We start from the raw sequence: 24,537 nt of genomic DNA on the forward strand, positions 1-24,537 counted from the left end.
CACATTCATGATGATAGAATACAGGGATGCAACATAATCCCCTCCTTTTTCACCTATTTGCCTGTCCATGTGCATACTAAAGTACACAGAATCCACTTCTCCAACTTAATAACAACATTTCTGTAGCTTCAGGGGTAAGAAGGATGAGCATTAGTGAGTGTCATTTGATTTTTGGGAGGTATCATGCATAGTTCAGGTCTCAGATTTGGTTAGGTATCATGCACATTTTAAGTCTCAGGTTGGTTATACACTTTGGCGCTGGGTTTGATAACATTGTTTAGGGCTTCTTGTTGACGGTTGCCTGTGTGGGTTGATTCTGTAGTTTTTAAAATTTATATCATGAATAAATTAAAGCATGCCACTAGATGTACTGAGGTACACTGGCAGTATGAAATAAGAATGGTAGGAATCTTATACTATGCTGCCTATTGTTAAAGGTAAATATACATGTGTATGTTCACTAGCTGTAAGTCTACACTTTTTTGTTAGTCATTGTTTCCAAGTGCAGATTTAGCCCTCAAATCAGGGAGTGTAGCATTCTAGAACAGGATTTATGAGTGTAAATGTTGGATGGAGAGTATTTCAGTACCTGTAAGTGGCCATGTATTGCATTTGACGTAGTTCAAGGCTGGACCAGAGTACATTTACACTTGTTTTGACACCTTTTAGGGCTGTAGTACTTTGTTAATGGCAATGATCATTCTCTTTTTTGGGTGTGTGTTTGTATTAGCATGTCTCTCCCTAAACATCTCCTTATCTCTTCCTAACCTCCTCCCAGTTTTTAATAAATATCCACCATTTTCAAGTCAGCCCCCCCTTGCCCCTGCCTCATTTCCTATCAAAACATATACCTAGGTGTGTGGCATGGTAGTGGAAAGCTCTGCACACAAAATATAAGAAAGCATCATCTACCTGTAGGTTTGTGAAAAGCATTTTTTTATATGTGAGTAGTACTTCTGTAATACTACTTTACATACTACAAAATGCAGTTTGTGAGTAGGCCCCCAAGATTCCCACAATAGTGAAACAATGAGAGAGGGAGACAGTCTAAAGGAAGGGAAAATCTGTTTGTTTTGGTGAGAACGTTAGGTCTTAAAACTTATGTGAAATGGTAAATCTGTGATAATCAACCTAAGAAAATATGGAAATGTATTGTAGGGGGTTGTTAAAAGGGAGTTGGATTTTTCAGGTTGATTCAAAAAGGCAAGTAGGAGTACATAGCAGAGTACTATTGTAGTACTCATCCTGCCTTTTTAAATGATTTGATGAATATTTCCCCTTCTGCCTTTTGATGCAGTCTACTATCAAATGCATGTATATATTAAACTAACAATGAGAGTGAACTCATCCCATGTAAACATCCTGGGCACGTCTAGATTTAGTGACAATGTCATAGAAAAAATAAACCCTTTTGAATTGTCTGAAATGGTAACATTAGGTCATATACTAATAGGCCGCCTCAGAGCAGGTGGACTTACTTTCCCCACCACATGCAAGTGTGCAAGAAAATGTCATACCCCTGAGTTTAGGGCTATCATTATCAATACATTAGACTACCTTCCTATCTCCTCTTGATTATTGATACAAGAAAGTTGTAATGGACAGTGTCAAAGTGAGATGCAGTGTTTTGCCTGGTATAAAATGTCATTAAAGTCATACAGAACCCTATGAGATTACAGTCTGAATTTATGCTAGGATTTAGAGTTTGCAGTTTAACCAGGACCCCTTCAACTAGTTTTTCCTTGTGCGCTGAAGAACCTGTATTAGGGTGTGCTCATTTTGGGCAAAGGGAGATATGTGCAAGCTGTGGGTGGGGTGACCGACAGGAAACAATTGCACCAAGGTGAACAATGGACTTTAACAAATGTCTGTTACTTACTTACTGTTACTTACACAGAAGATTGGATTTCATCAAATATATTCAAAGTTTAGATAAGCTTTTGGGCACTATTACATTAAATTACTATATTTTATTCTTATGTATTGCCTATTCTCACAAAGGCAACTCCAATGAATTACACACAGGCACACCGAGCAAGACACACAAAAACATACAGAATATTAAAATAATATAGGGGATAGAAGTTAGAAGATAGAAGTGGAGAAATTAAAAGTAATTAGATAATTGAAATAATGTCACAGGGGCTTCTGAGGGGCAATGTTTGCAATTCTTTGATGTCAGTCGATAAACAGTTATGCTCTGTTTAATTGTTATTTTTTGTTCTACAGATTGAATACAAAAAAGATTACGAAAAAACGAAGACCAAATACTCCTCTCCTCTAGATATGATTCCTGTAACATTGGCTAAGAAGGCACAATCTATTGCCAGCAACATAGATTACAAACACTTACTACATAATTACTTCTACCCTCCCGATAGTGTTAATGTAGCCCTTGCAAAGAAATCATACACGATACAAAGTGATGTAAGTATTACTGGTTTTGCTTATGTGGTTTATCTTAGGCTCATGAATACAGCTATTTTGTTTCAGATTATTAATAATGATAGTTTAAGAATTTGCTAATTTGTTGGTTGTCACAGAAGACCAAAAAAGATGATCAAAAAGTTTATTAATTTGCCATTACATTAACGCAAGATTGTGGCTTGGCAGTCCATTCTTTGCATCCCCCTGATGGATTAAAATTGAAAGGTCAAGCAAGCTTGTGTCCTTTTCCAGAGAACCAGCTTCAATTGCTTGTCTCACCAGTATCCTGTATTTTAGAAAAGTATGCTGACCAATGTGATTGTTCCTCAAATTGAAATGTAGTGTAATGCAAAATGGTTTTGGATGGTCCATTCAAACATTTTGTAATATACATAACATGGCAAAGAATTAAAACATATTTCTAATTTTTCACTGGTATGGATAAAGCTACTTCTTAATTTGTTTAAAAAAAGTTATAAATGCTGTAGGTGTCTGAGCAAATTGTCATATCTTTTGTACAGCTGTTTTTACTTATACTAAATCTTATTGGTTCGTAGTGATAGATACAAGACAAGTCCAGAAAAAAAAAGTTTTGTGAATAATTTGAATTCAGTAGAAAGTAGAATGTGCATGCTACAATAATTAAAAACAAATCTTACTCCATTTCCCTTTGTTGTGTTTCAGGTTGACTATAAATCTGATTACAATAGCTGGGTAAAAGGATGTGGCTGGGTACCATTTGGATCATTGGATGTCGAGAAAGTCAAAAGAGCAACAGCGATCCTTGATGAGGTAAGCAAGTGAGAGATGTGGAGTTTACTGTCGTTTCAGCAGTAGTATGACTCATATTTTACTGCTGTGATCAGAAGTTCTACTTAATTTATTTTACGCCTTGGGCACAGTTTCGCTTTTCTACATACCCATCCCTAGTTATGCCCCTGGTCAAATCAAATCCTCCCCAATTACTGGACTAAGGGGCATATTTATACCCCATTTGTGCCGAATTTGCGTAGTTTTTTTTAAGCAAATTTGGAGCAGAACTAACTCCATATTTATATTTTGAGATTAGACCTGTCTAATCTCAACATACTGGAGTTTGTACCACTTTTTAGATGCGTGAACCTACCTTGCATCAATGAGATGCAAGGTAGTCACTCCCATCTAAAAAATGGTGCTAATCCCATAGCCCCATATTTATCCCCCGTGCTAAAATGACCTACAGGTGGGAGGAGGGGCTAAATAATGTTTCCCCTAAGTTTTTTGTTTTTGTTTTCTTGAATGATATAATTCTGTTTTTGATTGTTGGTTCTTGAATGAGAAAATAAAGACTGATATTGAGTGTTGCAGATGGGTAGTCTGTCACAAATGTGGCAGATATCTCATATGCCATATTACAAGTGCATGTGATAGAATGTACTTGCTATAAAGCAGAACGGATGTCCGTCATGTTTGTTACAGAGTACACCGTCCACCAAACTCTAAATCAGGCCCTACGGGTTTGATTGCCATTGGCTTTTATAATTCCTACCCACGCACAAACTCCTATTTTGCAGGGGTTACAATTAAAAATTGAATGAAGTGTACTACACTAGGTAGTTTTTGGGTAGAATAAAGTCTGCATTTCCGCACTTTTCCCGAGGTACATATCGTCAGGTCAAAACTGTCCATAAATACTTGGTTACAATGCCTGTTAAAGTGTGATGTTAAAAAGAACCACAATCTGCATGTTGCATGCTATGCTCCATTTTGAAGGGCTAAACTAATAACAGGTGATAAATATTGCACAGACAAATACCAATATTTGTAGCATGGAAATTCATCTGGGATAATGATTATTTTCAACTCCTCTGGGGTACTTGTAATCAGTGCATAAAGCAGGGGCGGCTCCTCCCCAGCATTACCCCCCCCGCCCGCAGCAGCAGCTGCAATACTTTTACATTATAATATATACAGTTTTTACAGTAAAAGGGGAAGGGCCATGGGTGTGACAGGGACAGAGGGGGAGTGCACAGCACTCTCCTTCAGTGCGCATGCATGTTTGGCTGGCCATCTCGGGCTGGCCAAACATACATGCACACTAGGCTCTCTCCAACCCGGCAGCGCAGCAGATGTAATACTTTTACATTATTATATATACAGTTTTTACTGTAAAAGGGGCAGGGCCATGGGTGTGACAGGGACAGAGGAGGAGTGCACAGCACTCTCCCTCAGTGCGCATGTATGTTTGGCTGGCGCACTAGGCTCTCTCCAACCCGGCAGCGCAGTGCTGGGTTGGAGATAGCAGGCAGACGCTCCCACTCTGCCTCGGAGTGCCCTGGCTGGGCACTCCTGTCCAATCCTAACGCTGATTTCATGCTGCCAGCAGCATCAAAGCAGCATTAGGATAGGACGCAGGGCATTCTGGGACCCTGTGCCTGCAATGCAAGACTGGAGCAGTGCAGCAAAAAAGATACGTTTAAAAAAAAATATCATCCTCCACATGCGGTCTTGCCCCTTTTCCCTCCCTAGAGCCATGACTGGCATAAAGACTTCACTGGGGTGGTCAACCCTCCAGCACACCAGATCAACTGTCCCTTGATGAAGGATCGATCGCTATAGTGAAAGATCCTCACCTGTCTCAGAGGGAGCTCTGAGCATTCAGTGCATTTTCCGGTGTGTGCATATGCTAAAGGCAAACACAATTGTGAACAGATGACACCAATTTTGTTTGGCCACAACACCTGCTGTACAGGTTTATTTTCGGACAATAAAAATTAGATTGTCTCTGATGTGCAGGTAGAAAACAAAGAAGCAAAAGATAAATATTTGAATTTTGGAATTAATGGTATATACCAGCCATTATAAACCCTGTGGCACTGCTTTGATATTGATAGCCATAGTAACATTCCAATATTCTAAAATATTGTGTTGAACACAGGCGCGGCTCCTCTACTAAGGCGGAGGAGCGTCGCCCCCCTGCTTTCAGCAGAAGGGAAAGGAAAAATAAAATGATAATAACAAAGCATTATTATCATTTTATTTTCCGTGAGCCAGATTAGGACGGGGCAGGGTGGGGCTTGAGAGGGCTGGAGGGAGGAGTGGTTGGTGCACCATAAGTGGTCATGTGTGTTTGGCTGGATGTATTCGGCATTTCTCCACCCGGCTGTATTGAACAGCCAGGAGGAGAAAGTGCACAGGGTCCCTCTTCCTGTGTGAGCACCGAAGCAGGGTGCTCACACCAATCACAGCACTGCTGTCATGCTGGTGACAGCAGTGTCGTGATTAGAGGGGACTCTGGAAGCCTGTGTACTTCCAGGAAGAGCATGGCGAAGACAAACCCGTCTCCGTAGGAAAGAGGTAAGTGGCTTTTTATTTCTTTCTTTTTTTTTTTACTCTCCACAGCCCCCCCTCAACACCACGCCCGCCACCCACCCCCGTTTAGTGGCTCCCACCACTGGTTCAACAGAATTTAAATTACACATTCTGAAAATCATTTTTTTGCAATTTTCTATCACAAATATTTTCAGACATTGATTACATAAATTGCAGACTTTTCTACTGCACATCACTCTTACAAATAATTAGAACTAACAAGAAGCATTGGAAAAGCCATTAGGTCTTACTGCTGCTTTTTCCAGTGATTTTAGCATCAGTGATGGTGTGCAGCATGGCTCAAATCACTGTGTCATTATTTCAATTTTCTAATTACTACTAATTCTTTGACTTCTATTAGCAGTGCGAATAAACAGGAAATAAAATATACACAACCGACTGCTTCAATTTGTAGGTAAATACAGCAAGCATTCGCACACCCACAAAATGAAAGAAGCATGTTTTCTTCTTTTTGGTTGCTGATCCGAGGTGGGTCGGTAAAAAAAAACAATAAAGTAACATGAACAGGTGGGGTAAAAATATGGGTGGGGAATCAACACAGATGCGGAATGCAGGTGGGATAAGCATCACTAGCAGGAATCACAGAAAGCAGGGAAGCAACAGGAAGGCACAGGGAAGCAACATGGAGGTTGGGTGGAATCAACATGGGGGTGCACAGGGGAGAAACAACACAGAGGGCATAGGTGGAGGAAGGAACACTCAGAGTGCAGGGAGTCAAGCAAATGAAGACAGATCACCATGGAAAAGGGTGGAAGTGAACAAAGAAGAAAGAGTGCTCAATGGGCTTTCAGCACCTGGGGCAGTGGCTCGACTGGTGAAGCTGTATAAAAGAGAAAGCATACGTAAGAGCTGCCTGAAGAAAAAAGTCATGGAAAATGACATTTTTTATATAATGTAATGAAAAGAAATGACTGTAAGAAATGGGCAAACACACTGAATTATAAAAATGAATGCATTCTCATGGAGTGCTTATGGAAAGAAATATTCTGGAAGAAGTGGAAAAACACAGATAACTGGGGAAATGCATGGACTCTCTTGAGTGCTTTTAGAAAAAGAAAAAAGTGTCCCTGAAAAGCAGACACAATGAGGAAGGATAAAAGGAGCTAATCTGATAGATGGTAAACAGAGTATGCTTCACGGGAGGGATGAAGACTAGTTGGTTAGGCTAAAACAAAACATCAGTGGAACGCAATGGACAGTGTTGATTTCCAGGTCAGCTATTGACATGTCCCTTGTATGTCTTTCACATCCAGACAGCTGTGCTGTCTGGCAGGCTACAGCTTAACAATATAGGTCTATTGTCATGCCCTATGAAGACTTGATTTTTTCTAATGTGTTAGCCAAATGTGTTTTTTTCATTCAAAAACTTAGCAGTTTTGAGCCATCAAAAATATGATGTTTGTAAGATGGTCTGCAGCAGAAGAACACAAGCTAAGATATGTTATTTTATTTCCCCGTACAGAAAAAATACCGACAGCATCCAGATACTCTCAAGTTTACTGCGATTGATGATGCACCTATTGTTGTACAATCAAAAATCAACCAGGCACAAAGGAGTGATGTAAGTGCTTGAAATTGCGGTGGCTAGGTACACATCTTATGTTATGTTATGGTATGTTTGAGATTTGGATAGCATATGAATGTAGACCTCAAGACGAAGCATTCCAACGCTTTTGACACCTTGTACGAAGGAGCCCCGCAGGAAAATCCCAACAAAGTGACAAAAAAGCAAAGAATCCAGAAGGAAGCATGCTGATAACTTCAGATTAAACAAATAGGTCGCCTGCTGTTTTTGAATCTGGAAAACTTTGTTTGACCACTCAACTCTAGTGGCATTGAGTTCTAGTCTTTGGGGCAATTACAGAGAGCATCTGTCCTCCTCTTCATTGCCAAACGTGTCAACAAGTCAAGGCACTTTTCAGGGTTCCTCTATGTATTTTTTAATGTTTTAAATTGCCTTTGTATTTCTTACTGCTTATTATGATTGCATTTTCTACATATTTAAACCTGTAAATAAGTACACTTTGCAGTAAGTACACTTTGCATAAGTTCCTTTGCAGCATTGTGAGACTGGAATATGCCTATAGTAAAAACTAGTCAAGTACCTTTTGAAACCCAGATTGGAGTTGGCCTAACCAACCTTATGACCATGTCTACACTAGTATCAATGCTAGAAAAGACTACATTATTTAACCATAAAAGATTATAGGAAGTGATGTACAGACATATTTGCATAATGCTCATGGGTGAAGCCACATATATATTAAGGGCCAATCAGATATTAAGGTCTTCATTTAGAACATGCCGGTCTGGACCACCACACCGGCAGTGACGGTCATAACCACCAACGGCATGGCGGTCCAGACTGCCATATTCTGAACGTGACTGAAACGCCACGGCGGGGAACGCCGCCACCGCCAGGCTCCCGACACCACGCAGCCTGGCGGTAGGGGTGTTTCAGATCCGCCAGGGGAGATGCTTTCTGCCAGCCTTTCCCTGGCAGAATGAGTGACTCGGGCCCCCCCCCCCCCGGGGACCCCTGCACTGCCCATGCAATTGGCATGGTAAGTGCAGGGGCCCCCATGCACAGCCCCGTCGTGCATTTCACGCCCTGAATTACGGGCAGTGAAATGTGCGGCGGGTGCTGCTGCACCCGCTGCACTGCCACATTGGCGCCAGCTCCATTTGGAGCCGCCGTCAATGTTCAGGCCCTGTTTCCCGCTGAGTCAGCGGGAAGATCATTATTTGGCCGGCGGGAGGTCTGTCGCGCTGGCGGTCTTCTGTCTACTGTCAGCACAGATCTCGGCGGGTTATCCCGCCGAGATCATAATGAGGGCCTAAGTATTGCTGAGTTAATAGATTAAAAGAATCTACCAAACACACCACTAGGCTAGTTTAAAATGTGTTTTTGTTTGTAATGCAGCTGATGGACTAAACTGTTCTAGCTATTAGATGTGTTCCTATTGAAACGCCTACCACTGTAGACACAGCACAGGCTCTTTGGTTCTTGGAGTATGTCATGTGAAGAGACAGTATTGCAAATCCCAGGTCCACTGAAGCCCAGTTGGCCTGTCTGCTTTCCAGACAAGATAGTTAGGATGTCAAAATCTTTAGGCTCTAGAGCAGTGGTTTTCAAACTTTTTATTGCTGCGCCCCCCCCAGTGGAAACAAAAATAATAATGGGGTCCCCCCCCAGAATTCTTCACAATTATTCTATTAACTAGGCAATATTTAAATATGTCTAGACTTATTTAAACATTGCAGTTAAATCTTGTTACCTTTTTTAAAATGCAATACATGCTTTTCTGCTTAAAACAAAGCACTGTTATCTGCATACTGCTTCTTTTGGCCAGAACATGCCCCGCACCCCCTGGCCCTTCATAAAGGGGGCCAACCCCCTTAGTTTGAAGACCCCTGCTCTAGAGAGACTTAATGATAATTACCTCATTATATATATTTCTCGACCCAGGGTGGCGTGATGGTGGAAGCATGACAAGACTTGGTGGTTGTTGCTTAATTCACCTAGTCTAAGAAATAAAACACATTTAGCCTAAGGTACAAAAGATTGGGTCACTTAGCAGTAGTTTTTGCACGTTTCCTGGTTTGGGGCCGGGCCTCCATTTTGTGATGCAACCAATGTAAAAATCTCTCACAGTGCAAAATGGTAGAATTCGCAGAATCATGCCCCATTCACACTAGTGAGGCAAGTTTCTGATTGTGAATTCCATTGAACCGGTTGTGCATGCCCAAAGGAAGATCTGCTGTCTCTCACATGCTTTCATTATTTTCAAGTGGAAGTACTGTCCTTTAAAGGGATAGGGGTGCATTTAAAAAAGTTTAAATTCTGCTATTGGCTTTGGGCGAGCATGCGGTGGACCATATTCCTGTCATCTCCCCCAAATGTTGAGAGCCTAAACCTACAAGATGGAAGCTGCCCTTCTGGGATAGCTTCATTTTATGAATGGATAACACATCCTTTTGGGAGTTGTGTTCTGATCAGTGGTGTGGCCCAATTGAGGTTGTATCTATTTGACCCATTCCATTGTGAAGCAACAGAGGACGGGGCAGTCTCTTTGATTACCTCCAGCTTCTAGATCACAAAGTCTACTTTGCAAGTCAAAAATAATTTTCTGAAATGCAAAAAACCTTTTGTACATTATAACTCTACATTTTGTGCTATCAGTATGTTTGATTTTGTTATTCGTAAGATTTGCAACTGCAAAACATATTCTTACAAAAGTCCACTAATATTTATAGGATCAGAGTATAAGTAATTTATTGCTTTAATCGCATCAGCCAAATCAAGGCAGCTCTTACTCAAAATCTTTGGTTATGAATTAAAATATCCCTGAAAGATTTAGCCAGCTCTTCCAAGGTTCACATTTGTCAGTGTGCTGTCAGAAGTAGCAGAATATTTCAGTCATCAGGATCATCATGAGTTCTCCTTTCAGGATGACTAACTGACTGACAGTCCTATCGGAACGGAATCAGTCAGCCTCTAAACCCTAGACCCTTTGTAACCACTCCAAGTTAATTTGCTCTTCTGAGGTTTTAGTCTTAGCTCCTTGGGTTTCCCTACTCAAGTGGACTTTTTAGCATTTTTTTACCATGCTGCCATGTCTTGTTAATGTTTTCTGATGGACTTTTAATGGTGGTCACCAAGCCAGTGAGATCATTGCTATGAAATGCTTCTCACTGTTTTTCGTCACAACCATACATTTGTCTTTCTGGGTTTCAGGCCAGGCATTTCCATATGTGGGGCGTGTCCACTGGTTCTCATGAATAGGATTCCACACTTTTAGGATATGTTATATATCACTGATTAAAATGTCAGGAAATGGATATGCACCTAAAGAGGTTTTTTCTGTCCTCTGTGTTTTTTTTTGTTTTTTTTTTATGGAAAGGAAAAACCTTCCCTAATGATGTACATGGTTCATATGTCTGCTGAAGTCGCTTGAGGTTTTTTTTGTACATTTTTGGTTCATATTTCTCAATTTATAGCGTTGATAAGCAATCTTTGTGTTTTGTCATTAAAAAAAAGAGAACTTCAGTCGTGGATAGTCTATGTTCCCAATGGTTCAGCACCTCACACTTCAGCTATTGCATCCTCTTGAGAACTTTATTACATTAACAAAATTATAAACGGCTTGGATTTGTTGTAGTTGAATATTTCATTTTGCACACTCAGAAATGAACTCTAATCTTCCCACTGGTCATCATGCCGCACTAAGAATGAGGAAGTGTAAATTAATTTCTCCTCACAGTGGCACCAGAAGTTGTACTCTAAACTCAAGCAGATTAAAGATTTTCTGTTTTTTATTTTTGGCCATTGAAGGAGGTTCTGTTCACACTTCTCAGTGAGATAAGGAGCCCTCAAACTTTTCTAGATATTAGAAACCACACTTATAGGGCTGATCAGTGCAGAAGTACAACATAATATACAACAGTGTCTTACTTTTCCAGACAATATTTTTATTTATGTTTTTATTTTTTACATTCATTACACTAACTTTTAATGTGTGGCCGCAGTAAAATAAAATGTATTTAATTTATTCTTTCCGTATATTTTTTTCTTTCTGTACTGTATCTAAAAATGGGTTACAGAGGATTAGCACATTCTAGACTAAAATAAGCATTCAGTTTTACAGTTAGTAAACAAAATGTCTCAATGGTGTAATTGTTCATCCCATTCATGATGCCTTCCATTGATCTGATAATCATTCACAAGAACTCTACTGGGCTTAATTGAGCCATTCAGTGAAAAGAAAGAACCTTATCTTCTTTCCCAGTTTTACATCATCAACAATCATCAACTGTTAGAGTTCCAGAATGCTGCTTTGTTTGATGACGTCTAGTTAAGTTGTAAATTCCATTGTGACATCATTCACCAACTGCTTCTTTAAACACTTCTTATTTTCAATTCCAGATTGTATACAAAGCAGCGGCAGAGAAAAGACTTCACACCTATACTCAACCTCATGACCTCCCTGAATTCATCCAAGCCAGGGTTAATGCTATAAACCTTAGTGATGTAAGTAAACTATTCAGTTGGACTGAAGTATGACGTTCAGAATCTGGATCATGTGTTCACCAGTATAACAAATATTCTTGGTATCATTTTTCCACAGAATTGCTATAAAGCAGGGCTAGCAGAATTAAAAACCAAGGGATATGACCTCAAGATTGATGCAATTCCTATTAAGGCTGCAAAAGCTGCAAGACGTGCTGCTAGTGATGTAAGTGTAGTGTTTCATTTTTTTTACCATGCTGCCATGTCTTGTTAATGTTTTCTGATGGACTTTTAATGGTGGTCACCAAGCCAGTGAGATCATTGCTATGAAATGCTTCTCGCTGTTTTTCGTCACAACCATACATTTGTCTTTCTGGGTTTCAGGCCAGGCATTTCCATATGTGGGGCGTGTCCACTGGTTCTCATGAATAGGATTCCACACTTTTAGGATATGTTATATATCACTGATTAAAATGTCAGGAAATGGATATGCACCTAAAGAGGTTTTTTCTGTCCTCTGTGTTTTTTTTAGTTTTTTTTTATGGAAAGGAAAAACCTTCCCTAATGATGTACATGGTTCATATGTCTGCTGAAGTCGCTTGAGGTTTTTTTTGTACATTTTTGGTTCATATTTCTCAATTTATAGCGTTGATAAGCAATCTTTGTGTTTTGTCATTAAAAAAAAGAGAACTTCAGTCGTGGATAGTCTATGTTCCCAATGGTTCAGCACCTCACACTTCAGCTATCGCATCCTCTTGAGAACTTTATTCCCTTAACAAAATTATAAACGGCTTGGATTTGTTGTAGGTGAATATTTGGGCAAATAATGCTTGATCCATGAGGAATGTCAGTAGCATGAAAGCATGTTGGGGAATATGCTGGTGCCAATGACAGGGCATATTTATTTTATTACAGCTATGTAAGATCAGCATTAGAGAACTAAGGAGCTTATTTATAAGAGGTTTGCGCCACTGGAGCTTCACTTTTTCAGCAAGTCGCTGTGTTGCATTACTCTTCACCAGGGAGGCATTCCATGGGCGTTGCAGTGGGTTTTCCATGCAACACCCATGGGTTTTGATGCTGCCCCAGATTTACACCAAATCTTTGCGGCTCCCCAGGAGAGGTGTAACAAGGATAAATACTTTTATTTCTCTTCTGCAGAACACATAAAAAGAGGAAAATGTCTGCTGGCATTGTTTTGTGCAGAAAGTTACCCCATCCTGCACAAAAACAATCCTGTGTGTAACACAGACACCTGCATTTAGGCACCAATTATGTGCCAGCACTGGGGGAAAGAACAGGAATGCACTGTATTGCATACATAAAGTACATTCATGCCCTTTCAAATTGGTGTGGGGCAGCGCAGCAAAAAGATTTGCAGTACTGCCCTAAGCCAATTCCCCATAAATAACCCCCATTGTGAATTTGGGGACATAAATATTCAACTGCAGGCGCACGCACCCTCACAAGTGCACACACATACAGATGCAGAGACACCACTCTCTGATATTTCATGGACTCTCAAGGAAGCAGCAACTACAGGTTTTAACACCTTACATCGAACACAATGGCCCAGATTTATAAACATTTTGCACTAGGTTTGGGTCACAAAAATGACACAAATCAGTGTAAAATGTTTTTTTCTTAATTTATTTTCCAGAGTAAAACTTGTTTTTTGCTGGAAAGTTGCCTGAAAGTAATACAAAGCAGTGCAAAATGCTGTTTTGTGTTACTCTGTGTCAATGGGGTGTTACATGGGTGCTACATTGGTGTTCCCTTGGAAATACCCATGGTTTTTGATGCAAAACCCCATCTACTAACATTGTGCACACGGTTTTGCACCAAAAAATAACACCACTTTGAAGCGGGCGTTTAAAGGAGAAATGTTTTGTATTTCTCTTAGCTTACTACTTCGCATGTGTCCTGCACTGTACAGCACACATCTGAATTAGGACAAGTTTTAAAATGTATTTACTAAGGCATAGTATTTTGTAGTGAAAGGGTTCCCTTCCAGGACAAAATATATGTTAAACTTACACACACACCCTTGCACTATGGTGCAAAGGTGTGTATGTAGTGCTAGGCAGCATTTCTTGCGCCAGAGCTAGGCAGAGGTGGGTAGTGCCACATCTCTGTAGATACAGTGCTTCCTGTCCTGTCCCTGTCCGGCAACACAGTGCAGCATCGTTGCGTTTCATGACAGCTTTGTAAATCCGGATCAGTGTGCCTGATCATACAGTACATTAAGGTTGAAAGTCCCACCTCACACTAGCCTATCAAAAGGAAGTCTCTGAAAGAACTGAAACAAGGGCTGTTACTTACCTTCCTCATCTTACCAGCACATTGTTTTCAGTTAGGTAATACTAGATAGTATGAACAGTTTTTACCTAACACCCTCCCCGCCTTATTACTAAATGAGTTAAAAAATGGCTTGTATGAATTTCTACATAGAAAATTTCTGCTTGATAGGCAAAAGAATATATTTCACTCTGAGTAACGTTCGCCATTGAATTACCTACTCCCGAGTTAGTGCAAGTGTGATTGCCCTGCAGAAATATTTGGAACAAATCCTGTTCCTCAAAATCCCATTTCTTTTTAAGACCCTAATTCCTTCATCCTCTTTGCAGAGTTAGAATATTGTTTTGCTTTTACAGATCACACAGCTATGTGAATGTGAAAACTAAACCTTGAAGTGTATTATTACTCAAGATTTCTCTTGTGCTTCCATAGGTTCAATACCACTTGGACTATGAAAAACAAAAAGGCAAACTTGTTGGGTTCCGTAGCTTGCAGGATGACCCAAAACTGGTCCATAACATGCATATTGCGAAAATGCAGTCCGACCGTGAGTACAAGAAGGATTATGAGAAGACAAAAACAAAATACAACACCCCTCTTGATATGGTAAATGTTGTCTCTGCAAAGAAAGCCCAAGACATAGCCAGTAACATTCACTACAAACACCTGCTCCACCGCTACACCTACCTGCCAGACGCCATGAGCGTGGCGCTCTCCAGAAACATGATGCAGATCCAAAGCAACGTGAGTAGCCTATGCCTTGGACATGTTCTATGTTTCTAGTTGGATCAACCAGGCCTCTGAAGGTGAAATGTGAGCATCTTTCTTGTTTTCTTGCAGAATTTGTACAAAGCTGACTACAATAGTTGGATGAAAGGCATTGGCTGGATACCTATTGGATCCTTGGATGTCGAGAAAGCCAAGAAGGCAGGGATTGCCCTGGATGAGAAGAAGTACCGCCAACACCCAGACACCATCAAATTTACCAGTGTGGTTGACTCCCCTGTTATGGTCCAGGCAAAAACCAATGCTGAACAACTCAGTGATGTAAGTACTACCAACTGGCACACAATTAGAGAACATGCTTTGCAGGGCATTTTTTTTACTTCTCAGCTTTATATGTCAAAACATTATTAGCAAAAATATTGTCTGACAAAAATATAGTGTAAATAAATATCGTTCCACTAGATGCAGATTTTATTTTAAAAACTCCAATGAGATTTTTCCACACGATTATTAGAGCACTCTCCTTTGTGTCAGATAACATTTCAGTATTCTGGAGCTAAGCCCTTCTCAGTGACTGCTGCAATTCACACTTTGTTCAGATGTCATTTTTGTGTTATCACTTATGAAGCTCACCTTCCAGTCTAGGTGCATTTAGATGTGACAATTCTCTAAAAACGTATTTTAAAATAAACCACCACAACGCAGAGGACCAACGTCTGGGCGGAAATAATATATACAAAAATTCTGCTTTGTTTGCATCCTTCACCTTCACGTCTGCCCACATTAGCAATAAAAAAAAAAAACACGCATTATTGCTTTTGTTTCAGTAACGTAGACAACACAATAATGGCGCAGGATTTCCTCTTTAACTAAGGTATTTGTCAGGGTTTATCGTTTGTACTACGTTCCACGATGCCTCCTTCCTGGGTCACCAGCACAGCACAGATAAATGGCTCATGCCCTGCCTACACGGGTCTGAGTTCTCGACCCATGCTTCCATTTATTACAAATCCATACAGCTTGGCTTGGCAGCAGTTTCCAGATGGTCTCAAGTTTCCTGGGGCACCCGTTAGCTCTATAAATCTATATCACAGCTGCATGCTCCACTCTATATTCGAGCACCACTTTAAGACATTCTTAAAGGGAACGTAGTCCTTGGCAAACCCTTTCGTACCTTACCTACCGAGGAACACATACTGTTCCTATGCTTCTGCGGATACATTTATACTTCCTGAAGCAGCCACAAACTAAGAGGTTACACCTGCATTACAAACCAGTGTCCAAAGGGCAAAAGTGTTCTTATAAATCTCGCATTGAAGGGCACGGAAATCTAGCCTTTGGCGTAGGATTTGTTTTACAGCTAGAGAAATGCAATGAACCAGGGGCATTATGCCAGCTGTTAAAGGATTTACTGTGGCACATGATCTCAATAGCTAGTTTTAATAAAAAATAACATCGTGAGGTGCTGCTAAATAGGGTTACATACAAGCATACAACATATTTGAATCCATCCTTCGAATTATGGCATCTAAAGTTTTGGGTTGGCGCCATCATGAACATCTTACCAATGCACCTATCTCCAATAGGAATGATTGTTTTTTTTCATAAACATAAAACAACCTGAAGCGCTGAAAGGCGTACATCCCCATGGAAGATAAACTTTACCACTCAGCTGGATAACTGACCAGTACCAGCATCAGACCAGAGTACTGTTCTTCTCACCTGCAGCTTGGCAGCTCCTATCAAAAAGTTAACACCTTTTCTAATGTTACTTTCCAAAGAAGCATTTCGTGAAATTAATAGGTAGTGTCTTAATGAGCACCTTAGCAGGGTTTGGTAGGTAATAATACTGCTGTTTTTTCACCATTCCATTGGAAGGAGCATGTCTCCTTTTCCAGATCTGCTGACTCTTAAATCCTCTAAAATAACTTAACATCAAAGAGCCAATGGTTCAATCAATAATTAAAAAGACCAAGGAGAAAAACCGATGGCTTTACCTCAAAACGAGAAATCACTGACATCCACATGAAAAGTTCAAATAAAAATGCAGCCTCTGTGTCATAGCAATTAAGACATTGGCCCTAATACATGGAAAATAAAAATGCATCCTCTGTCACCCCACTAGCGGGTATAAAGACAGTCATAATTGGGGTGAAGGTGGTTCTTCACACCACCACCAGCCGCTCTATCAGCTGCATTAACTATTGCTATGCCCCTGGCCAGCCCCCATCCCAACACAACAATGAATTTAAAGATAAATTATCATTCTGCAACTATGTGTTTAATCGCTAAAATGGGCTGATGGGGGAGTTTTTACTATGGTCAGAAACTTGGTGCTGCCTGCTAGTATTTACCTCCCAAAAGTACCTTGACGCTGATTTAGAGTTTGGTGGAGAGGTTAGTCTGTCGCGAAAGAGTATCCTTTCTGCTAAACTGAAGTTCCACCTGCCTGATTTACAGTCATATGGACCTTAAGTATTTCAGCGATGGAGCCTACTCTTTCTATGCCACTGGCATGCTTCTCCAAAGGCCCGACAGAGTAAAGGCCGTGAAAGGATTGGCCAGTCGACCTGCAATCTGATGAAGAGTGGGTGGTCAAACGGCCAGTTTTTACTATCCCTTGTGAAAAACCTGGGCATAGGGGACAGTAAAACATTTAACTGACCCCCAAACCATGGAAGAAAATTCCCATGGTATGGGGGTCATTAGTTCTTATTTTTTCAAAAACAAAATCCTGCTTTGGGATTTAGATTTTTAAGAAACAAAACAAGTTAAAAGTTAGATAGCCATCTGTCATGTTTGACGGAGCTGTCTGTCACACTTTGACCTCATTGACAGGAACCACCATAACGGCCATTCTAGAGTTGTTTACTAGACCAGCATCTGCATGTTACTGCCCTCCAGGTTAGTATTTCCGTTCAACATTTTGGCCAATGTTATGTTTCAAGGTTTTGGGGGCTGTAAATAGTTACTGGTGTGGAGGTACAGAAAATGCATACAACTATTTTATTTCTCATGCATGTCTCCAGTTTCCCTTCTCTGGTGATAGTCAAAATAGAAGAGATCACCTGCTGTGTGTTAGAAAAATGTTTCAACTGACCCCCTTCATGCTATCATTGTTAATCCAAAGACATACTGACTTATCACAAGGCATTAACATCAATACATATCGTAGATTTTGTCATTATTTAGCTTATTGAAGATTTGATATAGCTTAATAACTGGCACTGACGAGGGTTTGTAGCACCTGCAGTGCAGAGCTGGTCAAGAAGCTACATACAAAGGCCTATTCAACCTACAATCTGCCCTGAGTTGATGTCTGGGCACAGTCTGAGACGAACTTCTCGAAGGATGTGAGCTAAGGTGCTTATAAGATTGCTGAGTGTGGGCCATGGCAGATGTGCCCATCCTATGGAAGTGTGAGCTGGTAAGGTATTCTGCCTTCAATGTTCTACAGATGTGCTAGAATACTTTTGGTCAGTGACTAACCCTTATTTGGGCATGTCTGCACTTTGTTGAATTTTTTTTGACTGGTGCAATCAAGCCCCCCACTCCCCATCTGCCCCCCTTCCCACACACCAGAGTTCAGCCTCGGTTCCAGCAACCCAGTCTGTATCGGAAGCTGTAAACCTTTTATCCAACCCAAGTTAGTGTGTACATAGCCATTTTGGCTAAACAGACCAAAGTTGCTTAGTGAGAGCTTTAGATGCCTGGACTGGTGTACTCAGGATTGAAGTGGAGTTCTGCAGAATGAAATAGGGATATTTTGGTGGATGATTAGTGTTGTATAAGATGGACTGCTATTTCTAGGGTATTTATATGTTTCACAGTGTCGGACAGAATTGTACTGTTTACATTTTAGCTTTTCAATTATAACTGTTCCTAAAGACTAATGCCTAATTTGACATTTTTTGTTTTCATGCTGTGATCTTGTTTATTTTTCCATTTCACAGAGACTTTACAAAGCTTCAGGAGAAAAGTACCTGCATAAGTACAATTTACCTGCAGACATGCCTCAGTTCATCCAGGCTAGATACAATGCTGCCAATATCAGCGAGGTGAGTAGGCACATAGTATAGACTGCCATTTCTTTATTTTATAAGCCAAATCATTTTTGGTGGATCAGGACTGTAAAGTGCATGTTGCATGGGTACCATGGAAAAGTGATCCACTGTTAAAGTAATCTCCGGACCACAGAGTTCTGGCCTAGTTCATTTTCACAGACTCTAACTAGGAAAGTACATTGAAGAACCTGGGAATTCTGTTGGTGCACACCTTTGACCTGTTCCTTGAAATCCCCTCTGTGATTCAAACTTGTTGATTCCAACTGAGAACCCTGAGGAAGATATTTAAATATCACTTAACCAATGCGTACCTTGTATGCACACTCTTGGGGCCTTTGTTCTGGATTATTCGAACAGCATTCCATTAGACCTCACTAAATACACAAGGGAATCGCTTCAAAGAGTGGAAGCAATTGTGTCAGTATTTTTTACATCTGGCTACAGACAGCTATAGCCATGTTTTGTTACTTCCAATGATAGTAATACCAGAGGTGGCCGGCAGTTTTAGGGGGAGGGGTGTGGGCGGGAAGCACACTCACACATTCTTTCACACACTCACATGCACGCACCAAACATTCATTAAAAAAGATCACATGCACACACACTTACCTTCAGCCTCGGAGGTCCCAGGAGGGTTGGGACTACCGCCTTCCCTCATTGGCTGACCCTAGGTCAGCCAGCGAGGGAAGGCGGCAGTCCCAACTTCGTCACAGAGTGGGATGGGGTCAGTGAGAATGCTGACCCCATCTCATTCTGTGACGAGGGGTCACTGATTGACACTCGCCCTGGGTGCTTCAGGGCTTAAACCTGAAGCGCCCAGGTCGAAGTCAATGGGTGACGCTTCCCTCGTCACCCGGGAATGGCTTTGAGGCACCTTTGCTGAGTGGAGGAGGACCTCTTCAGCCCAGCAAAGTTCAGCTCAGGCAGCCAGGAGTCTGCGCAAATCGCACGTCTGCTCCTGGCTGTCTGACCTGAACATGAAGAGTGTCTGTCAGGCTGACCTTTGTTCACCTTGACCGGCACTCTTCATGAGGGGCAAAAGGTGGGGGGCGTGGCCCCTCCACCCTAAAGGACGGGCAAAATGCAGGGCATTAGCATATTGCAGATACATTTATAACATTATGTCATCGATGATACAGCCCAATTTTGTACTTAATTTAGCATGCATTGAATAATGGCACAACTTGTGACTATTTAGTGTATTATAGGCATACAAGCAATCCGGACCTTAACTTTGCCAAATGCTTGCTTTAAATTTACCTCAGTTGGCATCACCATCCACACGTTCAGAAAGATGATTTTTAAACCTCCTGTGGGGGTCTACAGTGCAGTTTAATTGCAAATACCTCTATTCCTGTCCGGTACATTTCATATATACATCCCAAAACATAAATTTCGGTCTTCTTAGGCCTTCCTGCTTAAGGTTCCCTATATCAAAAGCTGAGACAAGATGGGTGCTGACTTTCGTTTCAGAAAGCCAGCGTTTGGGTGACCTCATTCTGAAGTCTTTTAAGAAAACAAATAAAGACCCACCTATTTCAACTTTTGAGTGCCTTTCTCGTATTTTTTGTGGCCGCCAGTAGTTGTTATCCAAGCTTCAGTTCCAAATGCACCTTTTAGGTATATGTTGCATCTTGTAAGTCTTCAAAACATGACCTAACATTTGCTTGTTCCATGCATTTGTATCTTAAACTCATCGTTTGTTATTTAAGACCATTGGATTCCCTAGAGGCTCCTCTTTGCTTTGCTATCAGGGTTTGAGGTTACATCACTAGAGATCTGAGCTACCCCCTACTGGCTCTGGACCCAATTGGTAGCAATGAGGATTTCTTTTCCATGGCCTGCCATTAATTAGATCACACTGTTTTTTTTAGTTCAAATGCCTCAATGTGTACCTTGATGAATTTTAAATGTTGATATTCTATGTCTAATGAGTTGAAAGCACATGGATTAGCAAACCGTAATGAGGCAGCTTTCAGAGAAGGAACCTATAAACGTGATATAACCACCAGAGGTAACAAGAGGATTCACAGAGTCTGTTGGGCATTCACAACAAACTGAAATTAGTAACATTTTGGGTTTAGAGGGGACATTAGTTCAAGGGTTTTGAGCAGACAAGTATTAATCCATGGTGTTTTGACAATAGAGTTTATCAAGGCCCGTTGAGCAGTTAGTTGACAAATTAGAGGATAAGGTTAGTCTTAGGATTGTTATGACACAGGGAGAAAATTGAACAACCATGTATGAAAAAAAAATCAGATTAAGGAGAAGGCCAAGGAACACTTTCATTATGTTGATATAAAATCAATAAAGACGTATTTTCCAGCCAGGCTTTGAATTGAGATGTTTTCTTCTCACAACTAACACTTGTATTCTTGTTACAGTCAAACTACAAGCAAGCTTGGAAAGAGCTCATTGCCAAAGGGAACAGTGTTCTGGGAGATGCTATTCCAATTGTTGCAGCCAAAGCTTCAAGAAACATTGCTAGCGATGTAAGTACCTATTTATTGATTTATTCACAGTATCTCTTTTTGTGTTATAAGGCGGGCAGTGCACTTTAGAGATGGCTGTTGACACCAGAGCGTATGAGATATATTGTAAAGAAAGAATGGAAGAGAGTTCAGAAGAAAGACCTTGGGAGAGTTTTTCTCAAAATTGAAGGTAGAACATAGTATACATTTACATTCACTAATAAGTATATAACTAATTTGTTAACTTTTGATGTGGTGTCTTTAACTGTATCCTTCTACAACTAAACTGACATATACACTTTGAAATGTATACTGTTTAAAGAGTGAAACCTGTATATCAGTTAGGGGTATAGTGCAGGCCTAGTGGGGCAATGCGTGGGTCGGTTTGGGGTAGCACATCGATCTGTTAATGGGTGGCAGTAAGTCTTTCAATTTGGTTGGTTTATAACGAACACAACATCCTGCTGAGAGTTATGACCCTCAGTTGCACCAATCAGCAATATGTCTTACGCGCCAGACACTAATAAGGGAACCAACTGGTGCCATTTATGCAACACTGTGATTGAGGACGTCTATAGTTGTCATACTCTGCTAGGTTAAGTTGGCCTAAATGTACTCTTTTCATGTCTATGTTTGTTGATACATTTGGGAGCAACTTTATATTTTATATTCCTTGAAAAACATTGACTCTGCTATTTATAAAATACTACTGTAGGTGTTGTATGTGAGTAACGATTTTCGAGATATAAATGATAATGATAAAGCTAACCCTCCTTACAGATATTTTAGGCATAGTGTACCTTTTGTGTTTAGGAATATCTGAGGCAGTTTGTTTCCTTTACCCATTTCGGTTGGATAACTGACCTTCTAGATTAGGTCTATCCATTGCATCTGGCTCTCTAGTATGTCTACTATGTCTATCAGTTACATATTCTATTAATAAATCTAGTGCTTGTTAAACATTCCACTTGTCGGAATGTGCATACTATTTATTCCATGTGGAGTCTATGCTTTGAAGCTTTCATTTTCTAACCCACTACATGTAGCCAAAGGTATAGGCATGGTAGTGATGAAAACTTCCACACTGGAATGCTTGCGGATAGCAGATGTTTTGAGCGTGGTGGTTGCCACCCCTATTCACTAACACTTGCCATCTGGACATTGATGGGTAAAGCCTTAGACAAAAATAGAATAACCAGTTTTGAATGAAGATGAATCAGGGCATTTGTGGATTAATTTGAGCACAGAACACACCTTGATTGCTTGAGCGTCTCAAAAATGAGTTGGCATCAAAGGTTAGACTCCAGGAAGATTAAATGTGGGATGTTCCAGAAAAAAAACCTATTTCACACAAATAATAAGATTAAGCCCAACCCAAAACAAATATTTGTCATTCCATGCTTCCAACTGTCATTAGTTAATGCCTAAAAACTTAAGAAACTGCTATCATGATCCCATATTGACCCAGTTTAGCATAGGGCCATTGGACATTGCACATTTATCATTCTCGCAAGCAGCACAATGCAGCAAGCCACCTTGTTGTGCTACCTGAAAGGAAACGTGCAGGAACGTGCAGTATTTGCTATTATATATGGTGCATTCCTGTAATTTCCTAGTGCTGGTGCACTTTTGGCTGCCTAGTGCCAACGCAGGCACCTTAGCGTCATTGTGTAAGGGTGCCTGTGTTATAGGCAGGATTATTTTTGTGGAGAAAGGGGCACTTTCCCCTGCAAAAATAATCCTGAGAGTGATTTTCTTATGTGTGCTGCAGAATGCAGCACATGCAGAAAGAGGAAAAACCGAGGAGAAATAAAGATATTTCTCCTCAATACGCCTTACCTGGGGAGGTGTAGCAATTTGACACAATCCAAGGTCTACCACTAATGGTAAATCTGAGAATCCACAAGAATCTATGGGTGCAATGCGTGGGAACCCTCAGGCTCCACATATTGAACTCCTCCCTGGGCAGAGTAACGCAAGGCAGCAATTTTCACAGGCTGGCGTTGCTCTAGATTTATCAAGCCATGCAGGGCCATTCAAAGTGGACTTGAGTGACTTGATGAATCTCACTTAGGTTTTGTATTGCCCGTGAGTTCCCTAGTGTGGCTCAAGGGCGACACAAAACCTTGATAAATCTGGCCATAGACGTCTCCAAGTGTCAATCAGAGTCCTGAAACCTTTGGCATGGGCAACTCTATAAATAATAATTTTTGCTTTTCAACATAATGCCATTCATTTACGTCTTTTTCCCTATACTCACCTTTTCATTCACATATGGCTGCCAAAGTAATTTGACTGTGCGAATGTTAAAGGGGTTAAACAATATCCTTTCTTTGTCTTGTGCTATTGTTCATTAAATGAGTATGTCTCTCTGCCCCACGCAAGCCTAGCCAGTTCAGCTTAAACTCGATCCAAGATAACAGGAAATTATAAAAAGGTAAAATAAACTGCCAAAATTTAGATTTTTCTGCCTGTGACAGGTGGCACGAGTTAAAGAAAATATATTTGGCACTTTTCACAAAAGCTATTTGCACTTATACCTGCTACTTCCACACTCAAGTTACAGTATTTAAGAAACAAAATTGCACTTTGCCTTTGTGCATGGATTTACTCACATTAAAGATTTCAAAAATATGATAGAACTATGAGGGCCCAATTTGGAGTTGGTGGAGTGGCATCATTGGGCCAGGTACTGCTCTGTTCGATCATGAGACGTCCAGTGTTCCTGCACACAGTTTAACTGGGTTGGGGAGCACTGTGAGAGATTCCGCAAGCTAGTAAAATCAGGTGCTGAGTGGGTAGCGATTGCAGCCAGAAGCGAAGACCGGCTCCTACCAAACCTTCACTTACGGCAGGTGGGAAATGGAGTAGCGAAGAACCTGGTATTTAGCCCAGGATGGGTAACACAGTGCTGATTTTTACCCTGTAAGACAGGGTCCACTTGGTGCCATTCAGGGCTAAATAATTGGGTATGCATGGGCGGAATTGCCAGCTGGAATAAGTAATTCTGGTTCTGGGAATTCTGCCCCCCTACAAATGGCAAACTTGAAATTATCCCCCAAGAGTGAGTAAATCTACTCCCAGTTCTAAGTATAGGAACAACTGCAAAAGATGTAGAACACCTACAAACGAAAAGGTGTGTGAGTATTAAAAGAAAGCTTGCTGTTGC

General features: G+C 40.7%; 1 protein-coding gene across 26 annotated transcripts in view; it reads left to right on the plus strand.

Annotated features, from left to right (window-relative positions):
* Positions 1-24,537, plus strand: part of NEB (nebulin) — a 375,459-nt gene that overhangs the window by 84,823 nt on the left and 266,099 nt on the right. For all 26 annotated transcript variants that reach the window (XM_069225183.1, XM_069225192.1, XM_069225189.1 and 23 more), the window contains 9 exons: positions 2,230-2,427; positions 3,112-3,219; positions 7,262-7,360; positions 11,726-11,830; positions 11,928-12,035; positions 14,540-14,851; positions 14,948-15,154; positions 18,787-18,891; positions 21,282-21,389. In XM_069225183.1, the coding sequence (XP_069081284.1) occupies positions 2,230-2,427; positions 3,112-3,219; positions 7,262-7,360; positions 11,726-11,830; positions 11,928-12,035; positions 14,540-14,851; positions 14,948-15,154; positions 18,787-18,891; positions 21,282-21,389 (1,350 nt within the window). The remainder of the gene's footprint in view (positions 1-2,229; positions 2,428-3,111; positions 3,220-7,261; positions 7,361-11,725; positions 11,831-11,927; positions 12,036-14,539; positions 14,852-14,947; positions 15,155-18,786; positions 18,892-21,281; positions 21,390-24,537) is intronic.

Source organism: Pleurodeles waltl, chromosome 3_1 (assembly GCF_031143425.1).
Source record: "Pleurodeles waltl isolate 20211129_DDA chromosome 3_1, aPleWal1.hap1.20221129, whole genome shotgun sequence".
Lineage (NCBI taxonomy): Eukaryota > Metazoa > Chordata > Amphibia > Caudata > Salamandridae > Pleurodeles > Pleurodeles waltl.